Genomic DNA, 14820 nt, shown 5'->3' with positions numbered 1-14820 from the left:
GTTGATTCACTCAAACATGTAAGAAACAGCAATTAAAGTTCTCTAAAATTAAACAGCAATTATAGCTTTCTCGAACTCTATTGTTTTTATGAAAATAAACACTTAAGATAATGTAGACCATGACAGACCAAAAATAAAACTGAATGGTTTTATCTGGAATACCTTTTTTTCAGAGGATCACAGACCCCCTGCAAAAATATCTTGTAATCCTCTACTTGTCACAGAAGACACTGTGTAAAACATCTTAACTCCAACTTCAAGAGGATAAAGGTGTAGTTAGGCCACAGACCGCTTTGAGAAAATGCCTGTGATCTTACCCAAGGTGTAAATTGGTTACACAAAATGGAATTCCTAACTGCTTTTTTTTTGCATACCAAGCAAGCAACTTCTCAGTTAGCTATAGAGTACTATCTTCTTTCCTGATAACAAAAATTGTCATTCTTATTAGATTTACTTTCAAGCCTCTCAATTCTAGGTTTTGCTTCTATATTTGAAATTTTTTTCTCCTAGTAATACTTCTATGTCTTTTCTCAGCCTCATTAACTGCAGCTGCACCACTATCACTCAATATGCATTTCTTCTCATCAATGTCTTGATTCTCTTTAGTATGGATGCCTTACAATCAGAAGCACCTTGCATAATAATATGCAAAAGACCATTTCAAGTTGTGTGTGAGTGTGTATGTGTGTGTGTGCATGTGTATGTGTATATAACCATAATACAAATCCATGTTCTGTGAAAGCCTAGTGGAAATTGTTAGTGACAGTGGAAGAGGAGATAACTTCGAAAGATTAATAATTTCTTAAATCAAATAATGCATAATATTCTGGCCAAAACTCTGTTTCTACACATCTAATTTACTCAAAGTTCTTCAGGCTCATTTAGATTGTATTATATTTAGGAACTTTAATGATCCAAAATTTATGTCCATAATTGTCCCTAACCTTCATTTATAGATCAGACTACCTTTTCACATGTAAATTAACTCAAGAAATTAATTTTTAATTTCTTGATAGAATCATCATCTAAATTATCTAATCTTGTGCCATTGACACATTTAGGTTATTTTTACTATTGTTTTACTATTTATTATGCAAACTAAACAGCAGTGGTGTAATCCCCTACTGTCATGTTCACGTTAGATTGACAGTCTACAACCATTCTATCGCCCCACCACCGTACATATCTCTATGAGATATTTAGAAATTTAATATTTCTGATTTTGGTAATCAGTGAATAAACTTCACTGAAAATTAGATATATATTTACGAAGTCGGGACAGATATCTGCTGCTGGTGGGCGTCTGCTACTCTAGACCGATGATGGACAAAGATCCTGAAACATGCGTGTCCCTAGATGCAGGCCTGGCTGCTGGGGGTGTTTGTCTCCCCTTCGTAAATATATAAGGACACAGGAAAAAAAAATGTGTCAAAGCCATCAGGAGGCGTCGATGCTTCCTAGGGCTAAACAGCGGTGGTGTAATCCCCTACTGTCACGTTCACGTTAGATTGACAGTATACAACCATTCTATTCTAGTTAAGATTATGCATAATTTTTTTTTACATCATAAGTAAAAATCTTTCCACTGACCTACAGGCTTGGTTTCAATTGTCTTATAATGATGTCAAATACATCAAAACATATGTTCGTAGCTGTCTCTTTCCCCGAACATATAAATTAAATTAATTTTTAATTCATGGAAATTATTTCTTTCTTTTGAAAATAGAAAATAATTGCTACTAATTTTCATGTTTTCGATTTCCAAACTAGAGGGAAAATTCAATAAACTAAGTATTTTTCTGTAAATCGTTTAAGTTAATGATATAACTTCATGCTTTGAGCATGGCATAGCTAGCTTCACATGTTATCAAAAGAAGATATAATTAGTCAAAATAGAAGTTTAAAATCAAGAACTCTTCACAAATCTACTTCAAATATCAATTACAGATGATGGAAAATCTCATTTCTATCGCAAACTTTTGAATACAACTTATTCTTGACAATTATAAATAAGAAATTAAGAAAAAATTTAAGAACTTTTCCAAAATAATCACACTACAGAAAACAACTTTATCATGAGAAACAAGAACATTTTAATCAGCAGAGACAAAACGAAGACCATTTATGAATTAGGTAAATGAAATTACTACAAATTTTTGTTCAACTGTATACCCAATACCTATAAGTAGGACCCACTAAGATCCATTCTTCTGCAAAAATATGTCACAATACTTAACATGGATGATAAAAGCAAATGTTTAATGACTCAAGAAATGTATTTAATGCTTAAGAATTATCAATCCAACTTTACCAACCATTTACCAACTAGGCTTATCAACTCCTTAAAATTCAGACTTGGCATTCCCAGAAAAGTAATTGTATTGTGAATTGGTTCAAATCTCTTCAGGATTAAAAATGAATTCAATTTCTTATAATTTAGTATTTAAGACTACTACCTGTTCATCATCAAATCCTGTCTTAAAGCTGGCCTTCAATTAATTAAAACCACTACAAGTACCAAATGAATTAAATTGGATATCATAATGCATGCTAGAAAATTTATTTGCAATAATACCATCTGGACAGAAAATATACAATGTAGTGCCATCCATCATGAGCATGGGAGTTAAGGATTCTACCAAAGTTAGCAACCTGATCAATCTCTCTCTCTCTCTTTCGTTCTCTTTACAGAAGTCTCTCTTTGAAGTTGGTGGTTAATATAAAAACAACAAATTACTCCTGCTAAGAATTATCAACTTACAAACTACTAATCACTTCTGATAAATTCTCCATAATTTGTTTAAGAAACTTGATTTCTCTGAAATAGTTGACACCTAGAAAATTCTGTGTGGTTACACAAGAATCAGATAATTATACTTATGCTTCTGATAAAAAATATGACACTAATACCTTCAGATAAATGGTACTGTTTGTGTGGGTAGAAATTCTATTTGGTGTACACAGTACAAACTATGAACAAATAAGAAGTACAGTGGAATTACAAGGAGGTTAACAGAGACAGTAGGTGTTGTTTGTGGTAGATGTAATAAGTGCAATAATCACTAAGAGTATATAGGAAATAGATTTTCTGGAATGCCCAGGAGGATCCATAGAGGTATTAGATAGTTTCTAGAAGACCTAATTAACAGTCGAGGCGGGGAATGTGCTGAAAGTATGGTTACTACAATAAGAACTGTCCAGAGAAAGTTCAAAGACCCATTACCTCTTCTTGGTAACAAGGCCTCTCCCTCAGACTGAAATACAGATTATATGTTGCCTGTGTATGAAAACAATGCTAGATGAATCATAAAAACATACCTAGGAAAATAATATTAAAACTAATGTAGGCAAGGAATTCCTGTCTCTTTTAGATAAGCATTTTCCAATAAACCACAAATGCAGGAAGATTTTTAAAGGCACTCACTTAAAATATCATACAGCTGCTGCACTAATATGAAGAACATTATCACTCATAAAGAACACCAAGAGCCCACTCATAGTTGTAACTGTTGAAACCCCAAAGCTTGCCTACTTGACCAGGTATGCATGATAAACTATGTCGTATATGTGGCAGAAATAACAACAACACTTCAAGATAATGAAACTGAATAGAAGAAATACATCAGGTTATGTGATGGCAATTTCAAATAACATTATGCATATCACCCATCTTTATCCAGGGCATTGATAAAAGTAATGCCACTAAGTTTGCTAGCTACATATTGGCTAAGGGGAAAATCATGGAGAAATCCTAGCTAAATATTAATGGATTTAAGGAATGCAGCTTATACATAGCAGAAAGATCGCACAGCCTTTTAGATCCAACAATTCCACCACACTGCTTAATTCCAGATCTGAAATTTTTAGGAGTTGTAAACACATGGAAAGGTTTCTTTTGTTGAACTGGAAGACAACCCCTGCTTCACAGTGAGTAGCTGTCTTGCAGACATTGGCCTCCGTTAAGTCATGTTATTCTGCACCAACTACATTAATTATGTTTCTACAAACAAAGAATGAAGGTCTTGGATTTCTTATTTTTCTTTTTATTCTTCTTGTTCCCCTTTTTGCATCAACTTTCTTTCTAATTTTACTTCCCATTTTTACGCATTTTCTCAGTTCTGATTTTTAAATATATCTAATATATTTACTGAGCTTGAAAGATCACTTGGAGATACATGGTATATTTTATAAATGTGCTAATCTAAAGTATTGTTAAGCATTAAACTATTAGTAGCTCTTTTGAAATAGTGCTGACCTCCCCTGTTCGAAGGTTATAATGGACACAGGTTTGTGTGTCACATAGCTAGCTAGAGGCGATGGGCCTCTTGGAGCTAATCAACGACAGCATTCATCCTATTTTTCTGCACTGCCAATTTGGCTTGGCAATAACTATTAATATCCAGTAACGCTGCCATAGTCTCCTTTAGAGCAAATTAGAAATAATGACATTTATATATGTATATGTGTATATATATATATATATAAAAATATATATATATGGGTAAAATATGAATAATCAACGAAAATGCATATTGCAAATAGAAAAAGGCTATTTATGACAGGTAGTGACAAATATATACATTTAGATTGACTGAGGTAGTAATATGAGTCATAAAGGTCATTATTATGAGATGATTAAAAGATGATAATGAAGTAAGAGAACAAAACGAACCAATGGTTTACGTGAAGGCTATTCATCGTTTGAACAACACCGGTTAATATATGGTGTCAGGTCTAATAGTTCCTGAGAAAAAAGATTATTTGTAAGGGAAGTAAGTAATATGTATATATATATTAGAGTGTTCAGAAAATATTTGCATTTTTTCATCACTATGAAATATAAATCAACCAATGATATCAGAGCCAAGATTGAATGGGTGAGAACTGTCTAGAAATAGTATGTCATCTATTCTATTTGGCACTGTGTCATTCATAGTTATTTCAGTAATTAACCCCATGGAGGATAAGAACTTTATGAAACAACATATTCCCCATTGCTTGCTGTATGAGTTTCTAAAGAAAAATACCACTACAGAAGCAATGAAAAAACATTTGTGAAGTGCATCTGGATGCAGGGAAAGCTCATACATGTCAGTTGTAGTTTTAAAAATTTAAAGAAAGCGATTGTTTCATATCTGACAAGCCTTACTCTGGAAGATGACCCACTCTGAATGACAACCTTTTGAATAAGACTATTACTCTTTTACTCTTTTACTTGTTTCAGTTAGTTGACTGCGGCCATGCTGGAGCACTGCCTTTAGTCGAGCAAATCGACCCCGGGACTTATTCTTTGTAAGCCCAGTACTTATTCTATCAGTCTCTTTTGCCAATACCGCTAAGTGACAGGGACGTAAACACACCAGCATCGGTTGTCAAGCAATGCTAGGAGGACAAACACAGACACACAAACATATACACACACACTTATATATATATATACATATATACGACAGGCTTCTTCAGTTTCCCTCTACCAAATCCACTCACAAGGCATTGGTCGGCCCGGGGCTATAGCAGAAGACACTTGCCCAAGATGCCACGCAGTGGGACTGAACCCGGAACCATGTGGTTGGTTAGCAAGCTACTTACCACACAGCTACTCCTGCGCCTAGCAATTGTTACATATCTGACCAGCCTTACTATGGAAGATGACCCACTCTGAATGACAACCTTTTGAATAAGACTATTGTGTATGATTCACATCAAAGCACAAGGGACTTGGCAAAAAAATTTAATGTCATGTTCAACTAGCCCCAAACATCTCAAGCAAATTGGGTAAACATGCACAGATGGAATTTGGGTTCCACATGAGCTTATGCTTGAGAACCAAACATAATGTTCCACCATCTGCAGCAGTCTTCTAACCAGGAATAACAACCTGTCATTGCCGCAATGCATTGTTACAGGTGATAAAAAATGGGTTTTGTATTACAACGAAAATGGAAAAGACAATGGTTATCACATATTGAGAGGCCAGTGCCAACACCAAAACCAGAACTCCATCCATAAAAATTCTTGCTCTGTGTTTGGCGGAACATGAAAGGTAGCATCCAATACGAGCTATTGAAACATGGAAGGACCAAAAATGCAGACGTCTATTGCTAGCAATTTGATCATATAAATGAGAAATGGCATTGAAAGTGAAAAGCTTTGGTAAACAGAAATGGTGTTACTCTCCAGCATGGCAATGCACAGCTACACTCTTGAAAACAAGCCCAAGAAAAAATAAGATCATCAGGATGGGAACTTCTTCCACATCCTCCAAACTCACCTGATTTAGCACCTACAAATTTCCATCTGATCTGATCACTAGAATGTTTTATAAGAGACTAAACATTCAGAAACGGAGAGGAATTTAAGAAGAGTTTTTCAGACAATTTTCAGGCAAAGAAACATGTTTCTTTGAATGTGACACAAAAAAGGTCACTTTCCCATTTGGCTGCATTCATTGAAAATGATGGTAATTACGTTCTTGATTAAAAATATTCAGATAAATGTAGGTTACATTTCTATTTATATTTTTTCTGATAAAATGCAATTACTTTATGAACATCCTTTTATATATATATATATATGTAAAAACAAGTCAAGATAGAAAATGCTAAAATAATTTTATAAAGAACATTTCAGTACCGGTTTCGGTCATTTTGAGACCTTTTCAACTGTAACGATTAAATAATTAAATTTAGAAAAATTAAAAGAAAAGTTTTTTTAAAGGAATATTTGTATAGTGTTCAAATATAAGTGGCATTTCCCTTGTTTCTGCCTTGCTCTGTCTCTCTTGTTTACACTTCTGTGTTCGAGGTCAGGTCGTTGTGAATATATATATATATATATATATTATAGAGAAACCAAACTAAGGCCAAAATTCATCCATTGCTGACTTTCATTTCCAAAACAAAGATCAGGTTGTCTTTTTACATAAAATAGTATTCTTTTCCAATTCAATTCTGCTAACAATCACCAGTAAGTTTTTGCTTTCCATCTGTCTCCCTAAAGGGAATTTTAATAAATTAAGAATTTTATAAGTAATACCTCACACAACCATATAACAGAGTAACATCATAGAATTTGCATTGGCACCAAAACCTTTTTAAGACTAGTCTAAATTTACTCTCCACTTACAAAATATTTAACAGGGAACTCATGAAATTTAGCCACAGCTGTGTACAATTATCCTTGTAACATTAAAAGCCTGATTTCTGGGATAAATAGAAGAAATTATTTGATAATTTCCTCCACATTTGTAAATTAATTTTTGTGAACGGCATGCCAACTATCTCAGGAAACAATTAATGTCATGATGTGAAAATGAACTTAATAGACGAAATTGAATACACCTATTTAACCTCATTGAAACATATTGTTAATAGCAGTTTTACACAATAGATATATCTTTTAGATATCTCTAGGATTAAAACAACCACACATCTCTCACAAAATGTATGGTGGCTAAAAGATATATTTTGAAGCTTCTGACTCATGTTATCAATGTATCAGAGAAAAAAATAATTTTATGTTGCCTGCAAACCTGTTTAAATTCATAAAATGAGCTAATTTTGAAGTGTTATCACCAACACAACTTTACCCCATGAAACTTCATTCCACCTAGAGTCTAATTACACAAATTATACACATTTTTAAAATTTCTCTTTTCAAACCTGAATTTTGTGTGAAAGACACCCCAGAGCTAAATGTTGTTCAAAGATATTTCACAGAAGACTGAAAATTATTACTAAATCTCCTTGCTTCTCTCCTTCTCTTTCCTCAACATTGATGAAAGTACAAGTATCTGAGAAATGAATCTTTTGAAAATTTCTACTCTACTCTACTTTACTACATTTTATTTATTTATTTATTTAAACCCCTTAATCATCTGTCTTCTCTGTACTGTAAATACAAATATCTTTCTTATTTTTATCATTCCTTTATCGTTTCTTTTTTTCCTTTCTTTTATTTTCTACTTCTCTCTTTTCTTCTCTATATTTCTTGCTATTTCTACATTCTTTAAACCAACCTTCTCTTTGAGGTGTTGCACAAATGTATTCTACAGAAGAATGATGACCATCAAAAGTCTGAGCACCCTTGTTTTACTCATAACTAGAAAATGACATAGAATTTGTACTTTTTTAATGGTATTTTATAGTTTTTAAGCAATGATCAACTTCTTTTCACTGTACTCACAGCATATATGTCTCTCTTTCATTTATAATTTTATTCTTCCTTTGCTTTGCCTTCCTTCCTCAGTCAAGCATCATCATCATCATCATCATCATCATCGTTTAACGTCCGCTTTCCATGCTAGCATGGGTTGGATGGTTCGACCGGGGATCTGGGAAGCCAGAAGGCTGCACCAGGCTCCGGTCTTATCTGGCAAAGTTTCGACAGCTGGATGCCCTTCCTAACGCCAACCACTCCGTGAGTGTAGTGGGTGCTTTTTACGTGCCACCTGCACTGGTGCCAGGCGAGGCTGGCATCGGCCACGGTCGGATTGGTGCATTTTATGGAAGCCAGTCAAGGCGGCACTGGCTTCGGCATGTATAAATGTCACCACCAGTGTCATTGTCATTGTCATCAAAGCTGTACTATACGCTTTTCCATGCTTGAATGGATCAGAAAGAATTAAGTTTATGAAGGCAAATTTCCTGTCACAAATTCTCACATTTCGAAGTGAGTTATCATTTTACCCATGGCAGGACGTGTTTCCCCTTAAGATTGGAAATGAATGTGACATTGCTTGTATGACAATAACACTTATTTACTACTATCAAGTGGTGTCAAGACAAGGAGACGCACATACACTCTCACATATGCATGCTGCACCATAGTCAACTGCTACACTGCTGGTATATTACCTGTGTTTAACCATGGGCATACATATGCAATTGTATTATGTTCATAATTTGTAGGTAAAGACAAGGATAAACATGGGTTTATCAAGAATCAAAATTTAAAGAAAACAGAAAATAGAGAAGCAATGATAAACAACAATTGACTTACACCAATTATTATTTATTAATTCAATGCAAATAAACTGCATCCCATCTAACAGCTGTTTCTGCTTCCAATGTTGTATACAATAGCATGCAACACTGGAAGCAGAAACAGCTGTTAGGTTGGATGCAGTTTATCTGCATTGAATTAGTAAATAATAATTGATGTAAGTCAATTGTTCATTGGTACTTCTCCCTTTTCTGTTTTCTTTCTTTATATATATATATATATATATATATATATATGAACATGTTAAATAAATTAATTATGCTTACAAGACTAGTACTTTTTCCTTCTTAACAAAAAATTCCTGTAAGACTTTTTAATTTAATAGATACAAATTATATTTCCCCTTTACTTTAAGCATTAAGGACTTTCTCTTAAATTATAGTTTTTTCTGCTATAAATAGAAACAGATAAAATAATAATACAAATACACATACATTCAAAACTATGCACTTACACAAGCACGTTTATGAATACACACACTTATATTAATGTGTGTGTTAATTTTTTCGGTTATTTTAAAGGTATTTTATCAAATAACAACAGAATACTTACACCATAACTAGAGGGAAAGTCAAATTTATTATTAAATTATATTTGACCAGAAACTTTCATTATTAGATGAAACTTGAAGTCCCAATCAAAACTAATTCAATGTATGTATGTGTGTGTGTGTGTGTTTGTGTGTGTGTGTGTGTGTGTGTGTGTGAATGTATATACATATGTATTCATAAAAATAGAAGTGCGCATATGAGCATGAATGTGAATGAGTGTAATATGATATGATTAAATATTTATGATGTTCTTTTTCTAAATTGTAATCCATTTACTAATAATTTAATATCAAAAGAGCTTCTTTTCTGTGATATTTTCTTCATATTTCTAATTGTAACTTTTCAAATGTTTTGTGAAGCTGTACACTTTCATGAGACTTTTTGTAGGAATGGTATAGTGAATATGTAGATTGAAAAAAATTATAGAAATAAAATGGTAATGGGTTTTAAGCAAAAGTAATCTATTGGTTTGACTGTTTATTTTAGAAGGCACAATATCTAACATCTAAAATGAGCAAGATTCTGCACCATTTACTTGCTCAGTCATTTCCTTTGGAACATTTCAACATTTTATGACATTCAGAATTCTTATTTCAATTCATATTTCTGGAGCCAAAGCTGCATTATCTATCATAAGAATACAGATGTAAGCTATCATCAGAATTTATTATAATTCGAAGCATTGGCTCACTGAATAACTTGGAAGATAACCAAGAAATGAGAGAACAAGAAAGTAATTTTACTACAATAAAAATTGTTTCCAAATGATATGCAGATAAAAGTCACTGAAAGATCAAAATAATTTCAGTATTTCCCCAGAATTTGCTTCCAAATTTCCTTTAAGAATATGGCAATTTTTTTCCATATCTTCCATATGCTTAGTATTTTACTCTAATACAGAGAATGATTTAAAAATTTTTTTTTTCTTTATTGCTTTATTATGATTTATTTGATATTTACAAAAATATAAGTAAGTGATCAGCAAAAATTGAAGGAAAAAAATTCATTGTTGTTTGAGGATTTCTTCATTTTTTTTTTCTTTCACAGAGATGATCAACATTAGCAGAAATTTTATTTAGACACAAATATATTTCTTGACATGACACTCCATACCAATTTCTCTATTTTTATACACACCTTGTGCATTAAAAAAAATTAATTTTGATATCAATTCCTTGTATATATATATATATATATATATATATGTGTGTGTGTGTGTGTGTGTGTGTATGTGTGTGTGTGTGTTTGTTTGTATTTATATATAGTGTGTGTATGTGTATATATATATATGTTTATATTTATATCTATATAGATATGTATGTATTTTTCATATAGATATATGTTCAAAATGCTCACAGACCTGCCAGTCATAGAAAAGATGAAGAAGACTTTCGGTGTTCTTTTTACAATTACCGACAAATGACAGCAAAATCTCAGAATGACTGTGAATTCACTGAGAAAATGGGATCACATTATGAAGAACTATCAGGTAATTCAATAAAATTTATGCTTTGGTATTTGTGTAATGTAGACCTAAATGCAGAAGTTCTTTGCAGAGATGGGAGAAACCGATGCAGCAAATAAGGACCAGAAACTGATATAAATATTTATCTTATATTTAAAATATTTGGTAGGAGTGGCTGTGTGGTAAGTAGCTTGCTAACCAACCACATGGTTCCGGGTTCAGTCCCACTGCGTGGCATCTTGGGCAAGTGTCTTCTGCTATAGCCCCGGGCCGACCAATGCCTTGTGAGTGGATTTGGTAGACGGAAACTGAAAGAAGCTTGTCGTATATATATATATATATATATATATGTGTCTGTGTGTGTGTTTGTGTGTCTGTGTTTGTCCCCCTAACATTGCTTGACAACCGATGCTGGTGTGCTTACATCCCCGTCACTTAGCGGTTCAGCAAAAGAGACTGATAGAATAAGTACTGGGCTTACAAAGAATAAGTCCCGGGGTGGATTTGCTCGACTAAAGGTGGTTCTCCAGCATGACCGCAGTCAAAATGACTGAAACAAGTAAAAGAGTAAAAGAGTAAAGAGAGATATCTCATATTGAACAGTGAATTCAACTTACTGCGATTTTTTATCTTTATTTGTGTCTTGGTAAATAATTTTTGATAATTAATTTATTTACCTCTTAGCCATATATGTTATTGTGCTTCCAGTGCCTTTATAGGTTATGGCTACGACAAATATTGATTCTGTTTATGGGTAGATGCATATTTTTAACTAAATACATTGGCATAAAAAGAATCAAACAAATAACAACAAATCAATGGCTGTTGAAAGATATGAAACACTTAGCTCTAAGCAAAAATGTCCACAATGGTAATTACATACATATCATTTGTTTTCATCTATTTCTCAACCTTTTGAGTCGGTGAAAGAAAATCTATATCACAAAACAAATTGAAATGCTGGGGGTAAAAAAAAAAATTAACTCATAACACAATCACAGATTGAGCAGAGTGTTGTCTTTTGGGGATTGCTATTTCCCAGTACATTATAAATGTGCATTTGAATGATTAAATAGCTGGGTTATTGAAACGAAGAAGCATGAACTCAGAACTAAGATTTTGGCATTATTATTTGTATATACATCATCATATATATATATATATATACATATATATATATATATATATATATATATGTGTGTGTGTGTGTGTGTGTGTGTCTGTGTTTGTCCCCCTAACATTGCTTGACAACCGATGCTGGTGTGTTTATGTCCCCGTTACTTAGCAGTTCGGCAAAAGAGACTGATAGAATAAGTACTGGGCTTACAAAAGAATAAGTCCCGGGGTCGAGTTGCTTGATTAAAGGCGGTGCTCCAGCATGGCCACAGTCAAATGACTGAAACAGTAAAAGAGTAAAAGAGTATATATATATATATATATATATATATATGTGTGTGTGTGTGTGTGGTGTGTGTGTGTGTGTTTGTGTTAGCATTGCTTGACAACCGATGCTGGTGTGTTTATGTCCCCGTTACTTAGCAGTTCGGCAAAAGAGACTGATAGAATAAGTACTGGGCTTACAAAAGAATAAGTCCCAGGGTCGAGTTGCTTGATTAAAGGCGGTGCTCCAGCATGGCCACAGTCAAATGACTGAAACAAGTAAAAGAGTAAAAGAGTATATATATATATATATATATATATATAGATATAGATAGATAGATAAAAAACCAAAACCCAAACAGGGAGAATGACACTTCACAATCCCAAAATATTACAGACACTGAAGTCAAATAATAAATGCTGCATTTAGTGTGTGAGTATACTAGTGCTAATATACAAGTGCCTAAAGATAGCAGGTTGGCAGAGATGTGAACTTTCCTTTCACAATGCATATAAATTAACTTTAAGAAACATACTTTGAAATTACCTCCCCCTTTTCTTTGAGTGTCACTAACAATGACTGCTAAGCTGTTAAGATTTGAATCGCTTTCTGAAACAGAAAGGGAAATTTCAATTAAAAAGTTTTTTTGCATATGACATTCTGAATATCTCCCTTTGAATTTTATTTATGGAGTTTATTTAGTTTTTATTTTTTTGCACAGAAGAAGAGGAAAAGCAGTAAAATACATAAAAACCAAGAGTTTAAATGATAAAGAAAGGGATGGAAATTACTGATACAGATAATCATGCATTAACTCAAAGCATTTATAATTGTTGTTGATAAATCCTGGGTCAGTCATCATTGAATAGATCTATGATGAAACCATTTCATCCTTGGTTTTCAAAAATAATATTTGCCTATTTTTCTCAAGCACAGTCGCATATCTTTATGTAAATGAAATGAACAACAGAAGTAAGAATAGAATTTTATACTGTCTTAGATTTGGCAGTAGTTTTGGTGATGCTGTTATCAAAGTCGGTCATGGGTGTTTCTCAGATCTATAACAGAAAAATAACTGTTTCCTTTCTAGCCTGAGTTAAGTCTGAATAACTGCAGATATAAACATTCGAATACATTTTGAATATTTTTCAATACTGATTATGCTAGTGAAATATATGAATTTAATTCCTATTTAGATATCTTCCTTGTACACAGCATACTCTGTTGTTTGTTACACCTGTGATATTGACATACACTTTTAAACACCACACCAGTTGTTCACAATATCATATGACCACATATACATACATATATACGATGGGCTTCTTTCAGTTTCCGTCTACCAAATCCACTCACAAGGCTTTGGTTGGCCCGAGGCTATAGTAGAAGACACTTGCCCAAGATGCCACACAGTGGGACTGAACCCGGAACCATGTGGTTGGCAAGCAAGCTACTTGCAGAGAAATAAGCTAGAGCTGGATTCACAAACTTCAATATTGTGGACTTCCATCCCTTGGTATCCAAGCCCTAAAGAAGTGCTGATCTGTAATCGTGGAGGGAACCTGTAGAAGAGATAGACCCAGAAAAATGTAGGATGAAGTGATGAGAGGGGATATTCAGATGCTGGGCCTTATTGAGGAAATGACAATGGAGCAGGAGTTGTGGGGATTTGCTGTACTTGAGAAGATGCACTGAGCTAAGTAAAACCACAGTCATTAATACATTTAGGCATATCCTTTGCTGGTGCCAATGCTACATAGAATGCACTTGCACCAGTGCCACATAGAATGCACTCATGCCAGTGCTGTGTAAAAGTCCCCATGCCAGTAGCACACAAAAGGCACCAGCACAAAATAAAGTGGTTGACCAATACAGACAATTGGAGTCTGGTCAGTTCCTGTTAAACCATCCAACCCATGCCAGCATGGAAAACAGATGTTAAACGATGATGATGATGATGATGATGATGATGATGATGATGATGACGATGGTGATGGTGATGATGGTGATGATGATGATGATGATGATGATGACGGTGATGATGATGATGATGATGATGATGATGATGATGATGATGGTGATGATGATGATGATGATGATGATGATGATGATGATGAATTCATCAGCGGATATGACTACATTGATGAATTGGATACTGAATTAATTATGCTTGCATGTGAAACCCCTACTCTTTGATAAAGCACGAGCTTAGGGTCAGGAGATTTGAACCCCCAGACTGATCTGATGTCTCGATGGGCTTTTATGACAGTGTTGAACAATGTGATCAGCCTGTGTATATAGCAGGGAGAACTGCTTGAAACAAAACTCCCAAATTACAATATGCGTGTGTGTATGTGTGTGTGAGTGTGTATGTGTGTTTGTGTGTCTGTTTGGGGGTCTGTGTGTCTGTGTGTCTGTGT

The 14820-nt window shown here is 33.8% G+C and overlaps 1 protein-coding gene across 4 annotated transcripts in view; it reads left to right on the top strand.

Annotated features, from left to right (window-relative positions):
- LOC115218971 (protocadherin beta-15-like) overlaps positions 1–14820 on the top strand; it is a 33910-nt gene that overhangs the window by 12745 nt on the left and 6345 nt on the right. For 3 of the 4 annotated variants that reach the window (XR_005001773.1, XR_005001774.1, XM_029789007.2), the window contains exon 3: positions 10890–11043. The exons of the other annotated variant lie outside the window; for it this stretch is intronic. Coding sequence is in view for 1 of the 3 variants with exons in the window: in XM_029789007.2 (XP_029644867.1) it covers positions 10890–11043 (154 nt within the window). In the remaining 2 variants the exon portion in view is untranslated. The remainder of the gene's footprint in view (positions 1–10889; positions 11044–14820) is intronic. 4 annotated transcript variants of the gene reach the window in all.

Source organism: Octopus sinensis, linkage group LG14 (genome assembly GCF_006345805.1).
Source record: "Octopus sinensis linkage group LG14, ASM634580v1, whole genome shotgun sequence".
Lineage (NCBI taxonomy): Eukaryota > Metazoa > Mollusca > Cephalopoda > Octopoda > Octopodidae > Octopus > Octopus sinensis.
This window is presented reverse-complemented; position numbering and strand designations above follow the sequence as displayed.